Source organism: Apostichopus japonicus, chromosome 23 (assembly GCF_037975245.1).
Source record: "Apostichopus japonicus isolate 1M-3 chromosome 23, ASM3797524v1, whole genome shotgun sequence".
NCBI classification, from domain to species: Eukaryota; Metazoa; Echinodermata; class Holothuroidea; order Aspidochirotida; family Stichopodidae; genus Apostichopus; species Apostichopus japonicus.
In genome coordinates, this window is record NC_092583.1 from 13,937,366 (window position 1) to 13,959,558 (window position 22,193).

Below are 22,193 nucleotides of genomic sequence, written 5' to 3' on the forward strand. Positions count from 1 at the left end.
TCAAAGTTAAAAAGTTACTTGAAAGGATTGAGGAAGCTTGAAAGTATATAAAGCTAGAACTAGAAGAGCACAGAAATGGTGTAATAAAAAATGTAAAGAGCTACAAACCCATCCAAACATATTTATATATATATATAGCCTGTACTCATTGTCCATACATGTATGTATGTATATATGTATGTATTTTAGATCCTCCTAAAAGCAGGAACTGGCGAAGAAGCCATCATTGGCTTATCAAAGCCGCAAACTGACCGAAGTCTGTCTCTTTGATTCATATTTAACGTTCACGATTATGAATTGTCAATTGTCAACACCTCTGTAACTGGACGACATACATTAATCTTGGAATGACTCGAACTCGGGACCTTATGATTGGAAGGCACAGGCGTTAACCACTGAGCTAACACTCCCTACATATGCTAAACTTCTTACAGTCATGTTGGTGATGGTTTTGTTTTACCATGTGTCAACTCATAGGGTAGGATTTCTTTTCATTTCTCTGATTTGATTTGCATTTTCTGCCGTTGTTAAAAGTTGAGACATTGAATATAGTTTAATCCACAAGAGAGTAGATGAAACAGAATATATAAAATGGTTACATAAACAAGTTAAAACTAGTGTTGTAAGGAGGATGGCTTAGTTATCATACATAACTATCTCCATTTATGAATCATACTTTGAAAAGATTTTCTGATGGCTCAAGTTTGCTGAATATTTTTGTACATGTTTAGCCGAAAGACTACATCCTCATAGCATTTTGTATCGCGAAGATATAAACAACTTTCAAATTTTGTGATACTTTGTAAATTATGCATCAGGCAACAGTAGAATGAATGAAGTCATCGAGGCACTACGGCTGAAAATGTTTATAATATTGCAATCATTAATTCACAGAGGGAAAGAATATTTCTACTCCCCCCCCCAAAAAAAACAAGTGCATATAATGAGATTCTAACTACAGAGAACTTTGACAGTTAAATAAACTTTACAAATGTATCAGGTTTCAAGGATAAATCAACCAGAAGATTATAACAGCCTTAAGTCTAAAGTAAATCTTGTAAGGAGTATTTTACCTGGATGACATTACAGATCCCCTACTGTATTCCAACTTTAATATTGGAGTAGTTGATTTAGTTTGTCAAAAATAAGTTACATTGCCATAAACCATATCTCAAGTTAGGAGGAGCAAGATTCTAAGATGGGTACCCACACTCGTTATGGCGATCGTGCCTTCTCTTTGGAACGAACTCCCATTTCACGTTTGTGACTCTCCCTCCCTTTGTATTTTCAGGAGACAACTTAAAACATTTCTGCTTGATTCCTAGTTTTTTTTTTGGTTCCTCGGTTTCCTTTGTCTCTTTCCTACTTTTTGTGTATTTTTTTGTGTATTAAGCGCTATATAATTGTAATTTATTATTATTATTATGCAGTGTGGAATATTATTCATTTCATGACATTTGTTTGTCAATGGAATATCCATATAGGGTGTCCATAACTATTAACTGGCTCACCAAGTTCCCTCCCAGACATTTCTTTTGCCCAACACTGTTTCATATCTCTGCAATATTGACACACTATCTTTGATCCATATCGACTTTTTATCACACCACCTGTATACCACTGAAGGTCTTATGACAAAGGAATCGCGAACTATATATACATGTATATATATCTAGTCACGTTTCATTTCTGTGTGTAAAACCTAGCTGCAACTGTGTTCTACCCTGTTGTCTATTTATATATATTGTCAGTTAGTATCTGTGTATTTATTGGTCCTTTCTGCCTTCTGCCTCTTGTATAGTCAAAGGTTATGAAAGGACATAACAGAGGAACGCCACTCATGAAGTACGCTCTTTTTTTTTTAATTATTATTTTTTTAATATAATTTTAACGTTTAAATGAAAAAAAGTTTTGCTTTTGTCCAATTGTGATATATTGGATGAAATTTAAATTCGTAGACAAAATGTGTGAAATATCTAGATATTGTTGAGCCTTTGTTCTTTAGTGGTAAACCCACATGACGCATAAAACAGTGTACATAGAACCAGTAAACACACAACAGAAGTTATCAATCAATTTGGACTTTAAAAGCCTTCAAAGTTGTTACAGTGATTGAATTTCTTGATGAAAGGCAGTGAGCTTGTATATTCTACATTATGATTAGTCAGCATGGTGGCCATGTAAATCCAACATCAAAAGTGTAACGTGAGTTACATGAAACGATAAATCTGTTATTTTAGTGAACCTCAAAATGTAATAGGCGTTTATAACGTAATTAAATAGGCCAAAAACATTTCTAGCTATAGGAATCAGAGCCTTATTGATTGTTACATCATGAATCGTATATTGGTAGGGTATCTGATCCTTTTCATATATTGCAGGATTAAATTGGTCAGAATTATGCAATGTTTAAACAAGAGAAAGTACATCATTATTGTGTAGCATATACAAAGCTACAGGTGCCATAGGGATATTTTGTAGACAGTACAACCCCCCCCCCCCCTCCCCTATAATCTCTTTTGGATTGAGACAGACAGCCAACATAAAAATTGTTTTCAGTAACAGTTGGTTACTACATCTCCCTCCCCTCCTCTCATTCACCCCTCCCACACCCCTTCATCAATTTTACCAAGTTTCTTTCGAAGATCTTGATTTCAGTTCTGACTTAAGGTGGAAATATCAGACCGCTGTTTATACCATCATATAGGAATATTAATATTAATAATAATAAATGAGATTTATATACCGTAGCGCCAAATCAGCAGACAAAAGTCACTGCTCAAGGTGCTTTACCAATGTATTCCTCAACTAAAGGCACCATGTCAAAAAGCAAAGGAGCAGCAGAAGAAAGTGTAGAACTGCCAACCTGCAGTGCCCTATTGTGGAGCACAACAGATAACATCCTACAAAGCCTGGCTGCAGCCAGGCTGCAGGAAGCTGCAGCTCCCTCAGCATCCTATACTTTTGCCATGGTACCTCAGTTATATACATCAGTTTAAAGCACATCAGTTTCATGTGATAATATCTCCTGGACTATTATTACTGTAATGTGTTTATATTTCATATCACTTTAACTGTAACTGTTGAAAGATTTCTATATATTTCCGAAATGAAAAACTAGTTCGGGCTAAAAACACTTTTGTATCTCACATATACAAAAAAAAATAAAGCAAAGTACTTTGTTAAACTTTTGACAAGCACCATTCATGGTTTAACCATATTGCTTGAATGTTGTAATCAGTTTGATATATTTGATAATGGTTAAGCTGAAATATATTCTCACTTATTAGTAATTGGTCACCATGTGAAAACACGTCAGGTGATCGTGATTGTAGACTTCAAGAAATTTTACCAAACCTTTTCGTGCAATTACTCACAAGAAGAATTTTAGTTGATTCAAAGTATAAAAGACCCCCCCCCCCCCTTTTGGGAATTTGTTCCACTACCAAATAATGAACATTTATTTAATAGCCATGAAATAGTACCAAAGGGATTCCTTTTTATATATATCTTAAATTTAACTCCACCATAAAACACTAGTGGCATTCTAGTGTTGACATTAGAAAATTAAACAATGTTTACTGTCTTTGATCTTGCTTCGTTATTTGGAATGCATGCTTTGTGACTATTTATTGGGAACTCTGAACCAAATTTTATACTGAAGAGTCACTGCAATGGGCTGCTTTAGATTATTGAAACCACCGTTCTAAGAACAAGAGTTCAACCAAAGTTGGATAGAATCTATTCATGTTTGTGACAAGAATTTAATGTTTTCAAGCAATCTTTCCGTTCTTCTTATTCTCATGTCAAGATTAATTGTCACCCTCTAGAATTTTGACAAAGAAAGTATTTGTCTCATTTGACAGTCTTTGGATTTTTGCAGATAGCATTTAGAATGTCTTAAAGGGATAGGTGACTTGTTTATTTTTATTGCTGTATTTTTGTAAACCCGTTTTGAAATCCAAGTTTTTGAAAGTTATGCGATAGAAACAATTACTGTTGCATGTATATTTTTAATTGCTTTTTTGCTTCATTAGTGTTGTTGTCGGAGGAGGGAGGGGGGGGGGGGGGTGATATGCACTCACAACTAGTTACAATTTTGTGCCTTAAATTACATTGCAACTTTCTAGAGTTAATGCCAGTGGGGTTTGTGCTATGGAGTTCTTTGAATCACTCCAAAAATTTGGCATGAATTAAGTTTCATCTCTAAGCAATATCAATTGATAATATAACCACGCTTCAGAATGTTTAACATATAACTGGGTCGAATCTTTGATTTGGATATGAACAGCTCTTGTGTATGTTTTCGAACAATACATCAGCCAGCCAATTTTTTCACCCCGCGTAATTACAAAAGATGAAGTAGCCTTTAGAAGACTTTTACTGGCATATATCCTCCAATGATTATTTCCTAATATGAATTCATTTAAATTTAAAAGTTTTATGGATGTAGTGGATATCAACCAATTAAGGGAAAAGTACTCCTTTGTAGGTCAGGTTAGTTCATTAACATGAAATGAATAGACGAATGAAGTATTTCTTTGTCTGGTTTATCCCGTACATGATTAATCGTTCCGAGCACCTCTCCAGGTTTTTAAACTCGTCGTGGAGCGCGCTGTCCGACCCACAATTAGACTCATTTGATCCTACTACACTGTCTGTGGTGCTACCCTCATTACAATGTTAAATTATTACTCGCGCTAAATCAGAAATTAAACATCTGCCTACATCTTATCCTGTGCATGACGTGTGAAATATAATTTTCACACTTCAGGGGTTACTGTTATAATTAAATCCTATCTGGTGACCCACACCTTACAAGTATCTGTACCATCACAGGAATGAAGATGAACAAAAAACAAAAGCAGTAATATAAAAACTAAAAAAAAAAAAAAATGAGAGGAAAGAATGAGAAACCTCATCAAGCATTCCTCGATGAAAAATACAGGATGTTGCGAAGAGAGAAAGGGAGAAAAAAAAAAATGAACATTGTCAGAAGGGAAATCAACTTCTTCCTGCTGGTATCAAAAAATCTTTTTGGTCGGGTCAAGGATGAATCGGTAAGACATAATTCCCGATTCCTAACCTCCTCCCCATCTCTTACGTTCGTCATTCCCACCGACAGATATTTTTTCGTCATATAATTATTACCTTCTACTCGCCGTCTCTCCTTTTGTCCCGCATCATCTCCCGAGATGCTACCTACATACCTACATCCGTCGTCCTCCGTGTGCTCGATGCTCAGCCTCCCAAACCAAGGTCCTTATCGTATGGCATCAATTCCTCCTCGCTCTCTCTCTCTTCTCTCGCTCTCAATCGAATCTCTTCTCACTACAGTTATTTCTAGAACTGCATGCTAGTAATAATGTTTATTCACGGCCTAGGGAGATTTTTTGTTGTTGTGTAAGCAGTGCTGAATGTAGGCTAGTAAGTGAGTCGTTTTGGGCTTTTCTCTCTCTTTCTTTGACAGTAAAAAAAAAAAAAAATAGAGAATAATGATGGACCTCTGTCTTTGCCTGCGTGTGTAAGGTTGAGGACGCCGACGTTTGGGTTAGGTCAACGGTCTCCCGAAATCTCTAAAGAAAGGACCACAAAAAAAAAAAAAAAAAAAAAATACAATACAGAAAGGTGCAGAACAAGGAATCAAAGAGAAACTATCAGTGAACAGTGTTAGTTCATGGTCTTGTGAGCTTTTGAAATTTTGAAGGTCAGCCAATGCGTCCTGTTTTTGTTGCGAATGACTTGTGTGTTTTTCATTCAGCAACACTATATACAACAACCACAATATTTATGCAGCAGTCACAACAATATTGCAAAGGAATAGAGTAGTTAGTGTTAAGCCCTAAGCCCTGAAAAGGAACAAAACCAGTCACGTTGGTGGCCGGATTCACTCGCAGTCGGAGGTTCTCGTGGAAAGGAGGTGTTCGCCTGCGTGGAATCACTCTTTGGAACTAGAATGTCGGAAATATTATCGATATATTAAACCTAGCTGCAACCAATTTTTTTTTTATCGGCAAGAAAGAATTTTATCAGTTTTATCAGACTGGAGTTGGGTTGGAAATAAGCTCTCGTTTTTGCTTTGGACGGTTGTTCTTTCGGAAAATGTGTTTAATTCCCTCGCAATATGATGTTACACATAAACGTGCAAGCGTGTAAGTATTCTTAGCCCAGGAGTTGTTATTTGTACCGATCTCTTTAAATGTGTGTGTACTTTTGGTCTGCCCTGTATATCCCTCCATGGCTCTTGATACCACCCTATAGGTGAGGATTCCCCACATACCTCACCCTCCTCATCTATCAGTTTATGGCTTTCTTAGTTGTAATTTTTTAGCATACTGTGTCAAACTTTATGTTAAGAGTTACATGTTATTGCTGGGGTAAAAAAGGCTTTCCTTTTCAAATTTATCAGTTGTATTTTTGCTGACAGCTTCTGTGTTTTTAATTCTTCCTGTTTTCCCTTTCATATTTTGTTCATTCCTTTTATCAAGATATTACTTAACCCTCAGGTGTTGTGAACATCGTCAAGTCGTAAAACCTGATGAAATGGCTCTTTCTTCATTTGCTACACTTACAGCTTTTAAGCATGTAATTCTGTGTAGCGTTTGATCATTATTTCAACAATTATTTTGGAATATGAAATCAAGGTAAGCATTTATTCCAAGAAGGATTGACAGAAGGTGGTTGAAACCTGCTACGAGCCATCACCACCAGTTAACTATAATAGTTCCGGCATATAACTGGATGGTGTTGTTTCAAAAGACATCACATCCTGTTAATGGAATTGTCTTTGTTAATTACGGGTGAAATTGAAAACTTTAAAAAGAAAAAAAACACAGAGAAGGTAAACAAAAAAAAAATTCAATCCGAATATACCAAAAACATGTCCAGAAAATTGTCAATACACAATGACAAATGGGAAAAAAATGACTTAAAAACTGATTTTGTTTTTGCTCAAATTGTGTTCTATTTCTTTTTAGTTTGAATATTAGAATAATCTTCTTGCATTTGGATTTTTGTGATTGATTTGAAAAGTTTTATCACCAGTAGAAAATTATCCTTTTATAGCATTAACCATGAAAATAATAAAATTAAATTTCTTGATATATTTGTAAACTTCTAAGAGAAGAAAAACTGCTCATACAAAAAAGAAAAAAGGAAAAAAGGGTAGTTTTTAGGATTGAAATATCATCCATTCCAAGTATTTTCAAGCTGTGTAAGTGTACATTTGGTCGTTTCTGTTGAACAAAGAAAAATCATTTGGATTATTTATTTACAAAAAAAATATCTTTGGAAATACTTAATTCAGTTATTTCCCTCTTCACATTGTGGTAAACTGTTTTTACCCCAAAAAATATCACTTAACTGTTCCCTTATTAGAAATAAAAACATTGTTAAAATTATTAATTGGAATTTGATGACAATTGTTTTAACCACTTTGCTTAAAATTTTGTGATAAGAATTTGATGTGAAAGAGAACAGATACTTGCAGGGATAAAATTTAGTAAACTTATGTTAGTTGATTCAACAATGGGTATTAAGTAGAAATTCATGTGGAAAATATTGACATAAAACTAAACAGGTTTACAATTTATTTACTTTCCCCCAAACAATAACAAACATGGATTTGTTGATGTAAGTGGTAGACAAATAGAAATTCAACTTTGTAGGAGACAAAGCCATAGAGAAATAAATATTTCTTATCTACAGAATTTTTTTAAATGAAATATTTTTTGAAATAAAATATTTGAAAGAAAAGATTATTTTAACTGTGCTATAGTTTGTGGATGCAAGTGTTGATCCTCACATTTTGTATGCATTTAAAACATTCTTTGTATGCTTTTTATCCTTTTAATATTTCTTTGCAAAGTATTTTGTAGCGAGGTCCAACTCCTAAAAATGGGAGAAGTAAAAGCATTGAAAAACACCAAACCAAATCTCCCCTGCAAACTAAAATACAGAAAATATCTCTTGATCATTTTTCAGTGCAGAAGGCAAATAAAGGACTAATTCTTAATTGTTTTTTCTCCCTGTTGATGATCCTCTAGTTTTGCTTAAAACTTCCACTTTCATAGTATTAATTATTTAAAATATTCCTGTATTAATATAGAATTTGGTTTTATGATTTGTTGATTCAATTTTCTTAAGTTTAAGTTTGAATTTTTAAATAGAGGATAGTTTGAAATTTGTTAATTTTGCTTTTCTAAAGACAGTTTTGTTGGAATGTGTTTTAGACTAATAGTTTAACCTTAAAAATATTACTTGGAAAGATATTTTCATGGAATAAATATCATTTTTGTGGATTTTTCAAAAAAGGAAAAGAAGATGGAGAAGAAAAATAGGCCTAAGTATTAAATTCAATATTTCTAGGAAAGAGAATATTGAGGTCATCTGTTTTCAGTAAATCTTTATTTATTAATCTGTAATTTTACTATAAAAGCCATTCAGAAGGAGCGAAGCTAATGTTTCATATAACCATGGAAAAACTATATTAATATTATATTTTTGTTCAAAGAAACATCTTTTCATAAAAACTCTGCATTGTCAACTTTAGGATGTCAAAACCCTACTTTGTTCTTTTAAACATTTTAATAGGAGCAAAACATATTGTTTTTGATTATTTGTAAAATTTCATACAAAAACTTTACTAAATTTTGATTTCATCACTTAAAGTTTTATTCGAAATTGTTAAAATTTTCACAGTTGCTCCTTACATGTGAATTTAGGGCTAAAATGAAAAGCGTCTGAGTGACAGAATGTTGGGAACCTGAGTGTATTGTTTTTCAACCTCAGACTTTCTTTGATCAATTCCAATCATATTTCGAGTTATATTCTGTAAATTTGGTGAAATTTTACTGCCCAAACCCAAAAATAAAGTGAGTTGTACAGGAAAATTGTATTGTCTCAGTTGAAGACTCTCTGTGAGACATTTTGTACTACGAAAAATCGATCTTATTATTTATGAATTCTGCTTAAAATTGATATAAAGAGTTTCAAGGATAAATATTCCTTCTTTCTTAACAGAGTAGAGAAAATTCTCCACAGCTTTATCCAAAAAAAAATTCTCAAGTAGTAAAGATTTTCTTATCTTTCATTAGGAGCAAACTTATACAAATATGTACATATATATAAATATACAAACTTACATATATATTTCAATTTTCTAACTATTTCAGGTTGGTTTTGTTCTATATAATCACCAACCTGTTTCTTAATTTTAAAAAGGTGCTTTATACTGGGATATTATTTCCAAATAATGTATAAGGCGTCCAGTTGAAAATCCATTTTGTTTTAATCAAAGGCTATTTCCTCCATGAAGAGTTATTATCTAAAAATCACTTGATAAACACTGTAATTAAATACAAATGCAAATAAAAATTAAAAAGAGAAAACGTGGCTTCAGTAGATGTCGTCTAATTTTGATAATCCAACACAATTATAGTGTGAATTTCATTTGAAATGTTGTGTGCTTGGAAGGAACAAAAATTAATTTACTTCCAAGTTCTGATATAGCTCAAAGAACAGTTCTTTTATTAGGAAGATATTATTCAAGAGCACTATTAGTGTCCAGTTGTACCCTTAGGGACGGAAACGACTGAGGCAGTACTGATACTCCCTTTTTGTGCCTCTCTGTTCTCCTTGCTCTTTCTCCCACCTTGTTCCCCTTCCTCTCCCTCCCAGCATCCCCTTCCTCCTTCCTTTCCTTAAGAGAGGAAACCAACAAAAGTTATGAAGCAGAAACAAACAATGCTAGAGAGACAGAATGTACGTCAGTGAGAAAGGTTAGATATAGTTGATGTTTTAATCTTGATAATGACAGATATTTGTAGAGTATGTTAGTTCTCCTCGTAATGGCTGGAATTAAAAGGCTAGCCTAAGCATCTAAACATCAAATTTATGATTTAAACTGTTGATATTTTAAATGATATAATGTGCAATCTAACTGAAGATGGTACAAACCATTCATTGCTTCAAATGGATAAACAGGGACATAGATAGGTTAACTGGAAAAAAATCCCATAGTTTCTTTATGGAAATATTTATTTATTTAATTTATTTATGATCAGTATAAAATGGCAGCTTGTCGTTTCTCCTTGTAATTTTTTTTGGGGTGAGTCAGTTATAAATATGTCCACTTTTCGTGCACCTGCCACATTCTGCACAATTGACGTCATTTTGAGCAAGAAATATCCATCTAAAATAGACGACATTATCTACAACTGCGTCAGAAATTGAATTCTACACTGCTTTATATGAAAAGGACATCCAACAGTTTTCTTCAAATTGACAACAATGATGTTATGCATGTTGTGTCTTGGGTTGTGTGGTTGTGCGGAATTGTTTTGCTTGTTTCGAAATCTGTCCAAATGTGTTACTTTTAGGTGCCTAATGAGTGATATTTAAGTTATTTCTGATCATAAACTCTTATATCAATAATTTAATATGAATAATCTTGTAGATGAGTTTGCTTATTAATTGCTATTGGGACTTCAAGCTTTTGATTTTCCAACTGACTAAATCAGATATTCCAAGTTTTCGATTCTAAAATCAATTTAAAATCAAATGTACATATTCCATTAAATCGTTTAATTTTCATAATAAACTATCATTATAGTAATATTGTTTCATCTTTCATCCATGTAACAACTATGATTCTTGATCAAGAAAACTACCAGTCCCATGTTTTACTACAGAAAATACTCCCCCCCCCCCACCTCCCACCAAAAAGTAATAATAATAAGAGAAAATAAATGTAGAAATTGAATACAAGAGCTGATTATGCATTCAAATCGGAGCTATTTTCTTCTTCTTTCTTGTTCCTTCTCCTTTTTCTGGTTCTCTTCCCTCCTGTTGGTATTAAAAAAGGAGGTCGAAAAACTGAATCTTCCCAAAAATGTGGTAAAGAAAACATTTTGCAAAGAGTGTATTCATTTGACAATAGCTGCTGGTTTACTATGTCAAATCTACAGAATATTGTCTCTAGGTCAAAGGTTATTTGTGCCTAAGGTCTCGTCAAAATATTTCAATTAGGCCAGTGTTTGGCTATCTCTGAACATCACACAAATATTCTTTTTCATAATTTTACCTGCGGCATCATAATTATTATTATCTTTATTTTTTTTTCTTTCCCCCACTTCTTTTCTGCAATATCCGTACCACTGTGGTGGATTCTGTGTTGGGACAATCAAATGGAACGGAAAAGCACAACACATTGTTGTGTTGGTTAAGACTTGCCATGATAAACCATATAGTCAGACTGTATGCATGATGCACGGAATGAACAAAAAAAAGTAGGGGGGGGGGACATTTAATAACTCAAAACTTAAAACGGATGAAAGATATATTTGGGTAATTTCTCTTGTTTGATCCAGGCATTTTTTGATTGAAAGAAGTAGAAATTAATGACTAAAACTTAATTGTGAAAGAAATTGCCGTCCTGTTACAAACATTGAAATGCTACCAATAAATTAAGAAATTATTGGAATATGTTTGCAAAGAGAGCTGACATTAGCTCAGTGAAGTATTGAAACATGTCCTATTCCACAAACGAGTAATTTGAAAGAAAAAAATAGTCAGTAGAGTCCCCGCTTACTTCACCTCTTCCCACCTCCCTTCCCACCAAAAAGTGGGGTAGTTGGGGTAATTATACTCTCTTACTAAGCTAGCGCGTGAAACCGGTTTTAGTACCGAAACCAGGTTTTTGCCGACCGAATTTCGGTACTATAGTTTATTCAGTTAAATTAATGTGGATAATAAAAAGAGAGTCATGAAGACAGTAACATTTCCTAAATTTATTCTCTTTATTTTTTTACCCTGTACTACGATCAAACTAGCCTGGGACCACTTCTAAGTAATCATTCAAAATACGCATCTTAGCGATTGCGACACCTTTGAGATTTGCAATGTTTTCAATGCAATTTGGGAGTGTAAAAAACCGGTTTTGGAGCCAGATTCGTTTTTTTTTTATATAGAAAGAAGGGTTTATAGTTTTCACGAAACTGTGCAAGCATATCTCTTACCCATGTTGTTGTATACTTATCATACTACAAGTATGTTTGAAATCATATAGATAACTATTGCCCAGATACCTTATAGCAGAGGAGAACAATTTTCATGTTGCAAATTATTGATATCAAAATGAGAATTATTAAACTGAAGGTAAAAGAACTGATCTTGATATAAAACGAAAACTCACAGCTACTTTTAGACTGTCGTAATAAATATTAAACTAGTCAAAATAACAAAAAAAATATGGTATAATGGGCAAATTTTTATTTCAAATTGGCATCAGTAAAAAAAGTTTTGAAAATGTTTGTAGTTTTGAATGTATATTGATTCTATTAAAATTGTTCCAAACTATATTGATTCTCTTAAAATTTTCCAAACTTCAAAAAGATAATGTGCTTCTATTTGAAAGGGGGGGGGGGGTAGTGGTTCTGTTCCTGTGAGCAGAGTGATTGAGTTAATTTATTCACTGTTGTTTATTCATATTGATAGGAACGTTTAGGGAGGGAGGCTTCTGACAGAGAAATGTATCAATTATCTTTTACTTGTAGTCTCAAACATATTTCCTTTGAGACCAAGACTAAATATATTAAAATAAAATTTGATCATCGTTTTCAAATCTATTTCATGATTTTTTTCCACCTCCCTGTTGTTAATCTTTCGTTATATTTTACGACATGAGTTTGCATCTTCTTGTCGGGATTTCTAGCTAAGATGAAATTCCCTGATGAGTTATGAAATGAAATTACTAGAAGAGAATAAAAACGTAGATTTAATTTAGATTTGAGATGTTATTAGGCGATAATAATACTTTAAAACGGTCGTGGGAAGCCGTTTTTGGTTTTTAAATCCTTAGGTGAAATAATTTGTTAAATCTGCTGCTTGATTTTATTCACATTTTACTGACTCTTCTGCTATATGACTAAAAAATTAAAGCAGGAAAAGTAAAAAAATCTGCAATTGTTGTTGGTGTGGTATCTTGTTACCAGAAGAGCTATTGTAGAGGGTATCCCCTTGCAAACTGCAAACATTGACTATTTTCTCTTTGGGGGTCACACTAATGGTATAATTTTTACTTCCACACCCATAATTGGTTGGCAAAGGTTCAGTGTCTCTCCCTGTACTCTACATACTTCAGTATTCATTAAATTTGAACTGTACTAAACAAGAAGTGTCAATGCACTTTTAATTATATCACTCTCTCCTTTTATTTCCTGTTGGTATAGATTACTGTGTAAAGTATATATAAGTAATAGATTACTATGTAAAGTATAAAGCAAAAGGATAAAGTCTGAGGTTTGAGGAAGTACTTACAAACCATGAGTTTGTTTAATGCATTGATGTAACTTTCTGCATTTTTGAGATATAAAACATAATATTCAATGAATTTTTATTTCCTGTTGGTATAGATTACTGTGTAAAGTATATATAAGTATTAGATTACTGTGTAAAGTATGAAGCGAAAGGATAACAAAGTCTGAGGTTTGAGGAAGTACTTACAAACCATGAGTTTGTTTAATGCATTGATGTAACTTTCTGCATTTTTGAGATATAAAATGTAATATTCAATGAATTTTTATTTCCTGTTGGTATAGATTACTGTGTAAAATATAAAAGGATAACAAAGTCTGAGGTTTGATGTAGTACTTACAAACCATGAGTTTGTTTAGTGCATTGATGCAACTTTCTGCATTGTTGAGATATAAAACATAATATTCACTTAATTTTTATTTCCTGTTGGTATAGATAATTTTTACTTAATTTGGATGAATGCACTGCACATTATATGTGATGTCCTCGATTGGGAAGTGGGATGCATATAGGACAACTTCAGGTGTACCTGACAAAGATAATATATAATATGAGTATAGACTGCTGCTACACATTTGTGTATAAAACTGTCTAAAGTGCACTGTGGGAGAGATCATTGTTATCCTCGATCCCCATCCCCCACCATCCCCCCATGACACCCCCCACCCTCATGATTAATCATATTAAATTACTTTAGTGATGGAAATATGAGACTTTAATCAGCATTTCATCATTATTTTTGTCCGTTGCAAAGTTCACTGAACTATTTTTACCGTTTTATGTACTTATTATGTTAGGAATTTCTTTGCTGTGTTGTTGGGGTACCATGAAGAAATAAGAACAAGATACCATATGATATAGTTTCTGAGAAGCATGGGATATCTATTTCCATTGTGAAAGGGGTAATCTATATATTTTGTTTGGAGGGGAGGGGGTGGGGGTGTTCTGAGATATTCTGGCCATAAACATTGTTTCTTACCTTTTACTGTGAGTCTCCTTTAGTTGGCCTGTTACTATAGTAAGAGTGCTGGTACCATCCTAGTGTAAATGAGTGGTCATACAATCTTCCATGTGGCTTTGATGAATGGTAGTATCAGTGAAAGTGCGATGTACTTTAAAATAGAACAATATCATTCTCTGCAGCATGATTGGGATCTTCATAGAAATTATGGCAGTAATTAAATTATCAACTGTGAGCAAAAGTTTGCTTGCTGTACAATGAATATAATACATTAGTATACATCAGTCACCACCACAAACCCCATCCTCCTCTTCCACCCCCTCCTACCCCCCATCTGCACCTCTTCTTCTTCCCACTTCCCCTCCTCCCTTCCTTAGTCATGGTCATTAATATTTTCCAAGGTTGCATCGTGGGTCACTTTCCATAACAGAAAAAAATTGTTTCCTTCCCCCTTATACATCAAACAAACAGCTTGGAATCCTTGACCAAAGACAAAATTAATTAAAGCCTGTTAAAAAATGTTATCATCCTCTTTGCACTTGCCCCACACCCCTATCCTTCCAATCCCTTTCTGAATATGTACATACATGAATATATGAATATACATATATATATGAATATACATGAATATACATACATACATGAATATATACATACATACATACATACATACAATATGTACAGGTATTATCTCCTACAGTCACCCTATAGAGATGTACCAAACCTATATATTGTTTATTACAATATTGCATAAAACATAATTAGTTAGTAGCATTAACAACTCATTAACAGCTACAGTTACTGCTGCCACTCTATGTGGCTATGATGACTCAGCTTGTGGACTCTTTGACGAACACCATATATGCATTTTGTCTGATGAATTCATTAAAAATATGATTGAAATTTCAATGAGGTTTCTTTATGCAGACATATGGCATTAAATATTAATCATTGGTAAACTATATATAATTTCTTGTTTAAACTTTCAAAATAGGAGATATTCTTAATTTGGCTTTAACCGAATCTTACCGGGTCTTCAATACAGAATGGAAAAAAGCCTGCATTCTGATGAAAATGCCTTTTGAGAATGTTATTTAAGGAGAATCTGTTAACAAACATCTTAAAAAAAGCTAAGACAATATTTACCAATGTACCAATATTTCTAGAGGGCTTTTTCATCCTACTTTGGTACTTAGCAGAATAAAATACTTCATGACTACACGGGTGGAACAGTAAACATGTTGTGTACAGATATTTTGCAATGATGATATCTAGCCTTTGTTATATATGATATCAGATTATTTGTATCGATATATTCTCAATTTTGTAGGCTCTCCCATAAACAACCAAAGAAACATGTTGTGTACAGATATTTTGCAACAATGATATGTAACTTTGTTATATATGATAGCAGATTATTTGTATTGATATATCTTATCTTTGTAGGCTCCCCCACAAACAAAGAAACATGTTGTGTACAGATATTTTGCAACGATAATATCTAGCTTTGTTATATATGATATCAGATTATTTGTATCGATATATACTCATTTTTTGTAGGCTCTTAGAGAAATAAACAAAGAAAGAAACATGTTGTGTACAGATATTTTGCATCGATGATATTTAACTTTGTTATATATGATATCTGATTATTTGTATTGATATATCTTATCTTTGTAGGCTCCCCCACAAACAAAGAAACATGTTGTGTACAGATATTTTGCATCGATGATATTTAACTTTGTTATATATGATATCAGATTATTTGTATTGATATATCTTATCTTTGTAGGCTCCCCCACAAAGAAAGAAACATGATGTGTACAGATATTTTGCAACGATAATATCTAGCTTTGTTATATATGATATCAGATTATTTGTATAGATATATACTCATTTTTTGTAGGCTCTTAGAGAAATAAACAAAGAAAGAAACATGTTGTGTACAGATATTTTGCATCGATGATATTTAACTTTGTTATATATGATATCAGATTATTTGTATCGATATATATTCATATTTGTAGGCTCTCCCATAAACAAACAAATAAACATGTTGTTTATAGGTATTGATATCTAGCAATGATATGAAGTTTTCCGTATCGATTGATCATCATTTTTGTTGGTTCCCCTACAAACAAGTTTGTGATACTTCGTACAAGCCACTCCCATTTCAACAATATTGTGATTCTTCATATAAGCCCCTCCCATTTCAACGATATTGTGATACTTCATACAAGCCCCGCCCTTTATTAATTTGGGAAACTGGGAAAATGCAGTCAAGATAAATTGTTCCTGCTGCGTTCACTATGTTACTTCGGCCAAATATCATGGCGATATTAAAAACATATCATTTGGTTAATTTATAATAATCAAATTTCTAATCAACTCATAGGAAATAGAAGAAACAGCAGTTCAGTTAAAAAAATTCCATATAAAATTACTTTGTTTTGTGTTTGTTTCCATCAGATTAAAGATTGTGATATCTAGGCATCTTTGACAAACTATAATGGAAGCAAACACTCATATCGCCATATACCTTTGTTATTGTATAAATAGCTTAACAACACCATGATATCAAAGAACAAATACTTTTACTAGCAAATGAGCTTTAATGATAGCTCAGTGTTACACAGGTGATTTAATTTCCCTACCAATGTCTACAAATTTGTCTTGGATATGTTTTAAATGTTTCTCTCACATCATTGTGGGATGTACATAATTAATGAGTTAAAAACAAGCATAGAGTTTTGTTAAAACATGAGTATTGTTTGTAATATAATTTAATTTGTTCACCTGACCTAATTTTCCAAATTGAATATATAATGTATATATATATATATAGTTATATATATATATAGTTATATATATATATATATATATATATATAGTTATATAGTTATTTACACAATTGATAATTTCCTTATTGTCATGAACAAGATTTCTAAAACATTTTGAGAATTTTTCAGAATAACTGGTTTTGTAATAAATTTACTTATTAAATGCAATGAGGCTTATGAAACTCATGCACAGATGACAAAAATTCAAATTTGTATGCCTGTTGCGGCCTGTTTGCTTGTGGATACATTAACTCGTGCAGTAACTGAAGACTAAGTTACATACCATCTTTGTATATAATGTAGTGCATTTAGTGTGCTTGTGTGAATCAATTGTGAACCAAATTCACACTCAGAAAAAAAAAAAAAAGATAAAAGAAGAATAATGTGTGTGGAAAGGTTTTAATATCCAAAACTTTTGAGCTTTGATAGTTGATACATGTAATTAAACAACATTCATTATAAACATGCAAGTATATTCATGCTAGGAATCAAGGGTAATGAACAAGTGCACAGTGCAGGGCTTATACCACACTCAAGCTGATGTAACCTTTCAAGGGGTAGAAATGAGGGTGGGTTCGTTCCTCTTGACTAACCACTTCCCAGCTATTGTATTGCATTGTTCCAGCTTCATTGTATAAAGTTACTGTTGCACATTGCAATTTCTGAGTTCATTTAATACCGTAACAAAACGGTTACCTGATGAATTGTATCTGTTGGTTTTTTGCTGCATTTGTTGATTTAGTGTTTGATGTACAGTATATGCATTTTCACACAGTCGACAATAGATGCCTTTTCCCCCAGTAGACAGGCCGGCCAAACAATGGAATCATGATATCAGGAATAAATGAATAAATTGTACTACTCCATTTGAAGTTATTTATGATACATGTGTGTTCAAACCTGTTTTGCAGACAAATATCTGATCTGTAGACAAACAGTAAGCATGTGATACACAACCGTCATTTGTAGGTAAGCCTCAAACCATTGGTAGCTTTGGAAACAGTAACAAAGCAATGTATTTCTCAAGTCATGTGATATCGCAACAACGGGAAAGTAACTTTGTAAATGATTTCTCTTCCTGGTTCTCTCAATTAGTTGACCTCCTGTGTATATTTATTCAATTCTTGGGCTAGTTTTGAATCACTCTTACCATATCCTTTCACTTTGGTATATGAAATAGCAATTTCATGATGTCTTTTATAAAAAAACGGGTGGAAATATTTTGATATTGTTTTAAGAGAGGGATAAATGATTTGTGGGTTCCTTCAGTTTTGAGGTGGTGCTTGTCTTTTTAAGTAATTTAAGAAACTTTTCCGAGAAACGTCTCTCCGTTATTTTGACTCGTCAAGGACACGGCTCATTCCAGCTAGGATTGAGAAGAATTAGTTTTGGATGATATTTTTGAAGAAAAAAAATAATTTTGTTGAAATGTCAACTTTTTGTTTGCACTCTTTTTAATTCTCTCAAGGAAGAAAGAGCTTGAAATTTGAATCCTTAAAAGATTTTCTTCTTTTAGTCAAATTTTTGTTGGTGCTCTTATCTTTTCTCCAGAGGGATGAATGTAAATTTTGATTTGCCCCTCCGATAATTCAGCGGATTGAAAATGACCTTGGATATATGATCTAACTGGTCATCTGGTACGATTAAAGACAAGGTGGAAACGCTTCAAAAACCCTCCAATCTCTTACCTTTCTCGGAGGCCCACCTTCCTCTAGGCTGGTTTTAAAATAACAGAAATTAGCGTTTATCTTCCTCGCCGAACGGACGGATAGGTCATTAACCTCCTTGTAGCCAATGGGAACTCTATGTCCACTTGGAATGTACTTTAACTTGAGCCCGGTTCAGCGGTAATTTTTTTGGAGCATTTGAAAAGCTCTGCTCATCCACTACCCTCTTTAGGCATATAAAAGCAAGTTGCAAAAGAAAACATAAAAATCCAAATATTGCAATTTGTTTATCAAAAGCCTTTGACGACTTTGCTTACATGCGAAATTATCCTTAGCCTAGTAGGATGGGTCACTTAGATTTGTCCCAGCAGTTCTTCTACTTCCCCTGGGGGTGAAAGGAGACCTGAAAGCTACTGGGAATTTGCTGTCCAGCTGTAAGTGAAAGGGGGAAAAAAATGCTCCTCAGTCCACTGACCTCCACAAAAATGGACGTTTGCTGATAATCGTGGAGGTCACCTCTTTGGTCAGTAATTAAAGAGTATAAAAGTTTAGAAAAAAGTAAAAGAGAAAAGTCCTCGGGGATTAATTTGAGGTGATAATAAAAAAAAATATTCCTAATGAGAAACCTTTTCAAGTTCAGGTCTAATATATAAATGGTTGCAAACCAGATGGCACTTTAAAGAGAGCTTTTTATATTGGAACTTATTATCCAGAGGGAATTGCAGTGCATCAGAGAAGCATATTTAGTGAAATGATGAAATCATCTGTATTTGTTGCAATTATTGGAGTTCATTAACGACAAACCAATTAAGAGAGATTCCCATTGCCTGTTGCACTGAAGTGAGATTTATTTAACCAATCAGTGCTATGTATGGAATATGTAGCACTGCAGAACACTATACTATACACAGGGCATGATCCAGATGTGCAGCTTCTATGTAGCCTAGTCTTCTATGTAGCCTACTCTTCTATGTAGCCTACTCTTCTATGTAGCCTAGTCATGTCATGCAGTCTGCTGTGTATTCAGGGCTACAGTGCATGTGATTTATGCTGTGGCAGTTATAAGACCTAATCAGTTGTATTTTGTGTCAAATATACAACTTTTTTTGCCCACAGTACCATGTAAACATTTCATATACTTTTTGATTGAATATCTGTAGGTACTATCGAGCCCCCCTCCCCTCCCCTCCCCTCCCCTCCCCCTCTCAGGTCCGAATAATACACCATTATTCCATTGCTCATCCTTGACAGCTCTTCAAATTGATGAACAAATCGAAGTTTCAATCATATCTAAGTCTTGAAATAGCTGCCATTTAATTTGTTGGCAAATTTTGATAAATAGCATTGTATAGACTGCAAGGATAAATAGATAACACAGAGAGGAAGATTTCATGTGCAAGAACATATTAGTCAACAATGTTTTTTTGCTATAGTTACAACTATTATAGTTGATAAAAAAGACCAATTAAATTATTGTGTAAGCTGGATAATTTAGGCATCTAAGACTAAAGGAAAAATGTGTAGTAAGTAGAAGCCTTGGCTATACAATTCATGGAAACTATATTGCTACCTCTCTGTTCCCCTGGCCTAAATATGGTACCTTGTTGATTTGATCGCTCCCCAAGCCCACCCACACCAACAATTTCTCCTCCCTTCCCTTCCCATCTCATTTCATGAATAATAGCAATCTAGTGATTTCTATATTATAATGGAAAACAAAATTTCCTGTACTGTTGAAATAATGGCTCCAAATTTCCCTTAGTTATACAAATAGGGTGAATAAAGAAAAGAAGCTGTCGGTAGTTGATCCCTTGGTAGCTTCATCCTCCTCCGCTCCAATCCCACAATTCACATCAAGCTATGTTTTAATGTGGGACTATTGTATACTAAGATTCTGTTATTTGGCAGCAGAAACTTGCGCTTCCCACCCTCCCCCACCACCCTTACAATCCCACAAATTCACATCAAGCTATTTTTATATGGGACTATGGTATACTAAGATTCTGTAATTTGGCAGAAACTTACGCTTCCCACCCTTTCCCACTGCCCCTCCAATCCCACAAATTCACATCAAGCTATTTTTATGTGGGACTATGGTATACTAAGATTCTGTAATTTGGCAGAAACTTACACTTCCCACCCTTCCCCACCGGCCCTACAATCCCACAAATTCACATCAAGCTACTTATGTGGGACTATGGTATACTAAGATTCTATTGTTTGACAGTAACTTATGCTTCCCACCCTTTCCCACCTCCCCTCCAATCCCACAAATTCACATCAAGCTATGATCATGTGGGACTATGGTATACTAAGATTCTGGTTTTTGGCAGTAACTTACTCTTCCCACCCTTCCCACCTCTAGTTTGTGGTATTTGCATGCTACTTTAAGCCGTTAGAGATAGTGGCAGTATAAAGTATAGTAGGCCATTTAGTATTGTATGTGTAGTCAGAAGTAAAAGCAGATAATATTGATGAACATAGAAATCTATAAATCAGTATCACTGTGTTTGTTTTTGCATCATTTCTCTAGCAAGCAGTTAATAATACTAGTAAAAGGTTCAGTTTCGTCAAACATGTGTTGTTTCACTTAGTGTTTCTACCATCGCCTATATGTGTGATTTAAGACAAGTAGACTTCCCCAGCCCGCTGACATGCACATTAATTTAACTCAATGCTAACTTATTGTTATATGGGTCTCTATAGAATACCCTTTTTCTCTGGTTAAGAAATTTATTTGACATATCGTGATAATATTTTAACTTCTGTCTTTAATTTAAGAATTTTAAGTTTGTTTCGGAGGTCATCTAATCACCTTCTTAGAAGTAGGGTAGAATTGGTCATCCACCATCGTTCTAAAGTAGGACTGTTTGATTGGATCCCTCCTCCTCATCATTGCAAAATCCAAGTTACTTAGCAACAGACTAGAACATCAGTATGCGCAGTATTATTACGTCAATAAATCATATCAATGGAAGTATTTTTAATGTCAAAAATGTATCCTGTATTTTTTTGGCAAGGTTGGCCAACAAAAGTGTGTCAGCGTTGCCTTTGCTCTTTGCCCCGTTTTTTTTTTAACTCCCCCTCTGTTTTAGCTTAGCTCATTGCCAACCGTTTCACGTACAATGCAAACAGAATACGCGCACAGTAGGAAAGTAAATGTTAGCTCAAGGTACTGCCAGATATAGTTAGCCTTCATTCCCTGTTGGTCGGAAGAGGGTTCAATTTCACCACGTGGTGCACGGTGTATCTGTAGCTAAGAAAACCCTTTGGGAGGTTTTAATTGCTATTGGTTCTTCTATCTCGGTTGTGCTGTTATGTTTAAGGAGTTACAAGACTGCTTGCTTGCTCAGCAGCGTCTAGATTACAGTGGTGTGGAGGAGGAAGAGGAGGATGGTTAGAAGTTGGGCA

The 22,193-nt window shown here is 33.8% G+C and overlaps 1 protein-coding gene and 1 long non-coding RNA gene across 7 annotated transcripts in view; one reads left to right on the forward strand and one right to left on the reverse strand.

Annotated features, from left to right (window-relative positions):
* The window catches only part of LOC139964927 (uncharacterized), a 168,189-nt gene that overhangs the window by 114,266 nt on the left and 31,730 nt on the right, over positions 1-22,193 (forward strand). The window contains exon 1 of one of the 6 annotated variants that reach the window (XM_071967012.1): positions 4,987-6,152. The exons of the other annotated variants lie outside the window; for them this stretch is intronic. Coding sequence (XP_071823113.1) covers positions 6,125-6,152 — 28 coding nt within the window. The 5' untranslated portion in view covers positions 4,987-6,124. Of the gene's footprint in view, positions 1-4,986; positions 6,153-22,193 lie in introns of those variants that run through there. 6 annotated transcript variants of the gene reach the window in all.
* LOC139964930 (uncharacterized) lies at positions 7,838-18,295 on the reverse strand. The gene is made up of 2 exons (XR_011792129.1): positions 14,294-18,295; positions 7,838-10,845 (listed from the first exon to the last, which is right to left on the reverse strand). It is a non-coding gene; the product is annotated as an uncharacterized lncRNA (long non-coding RNA).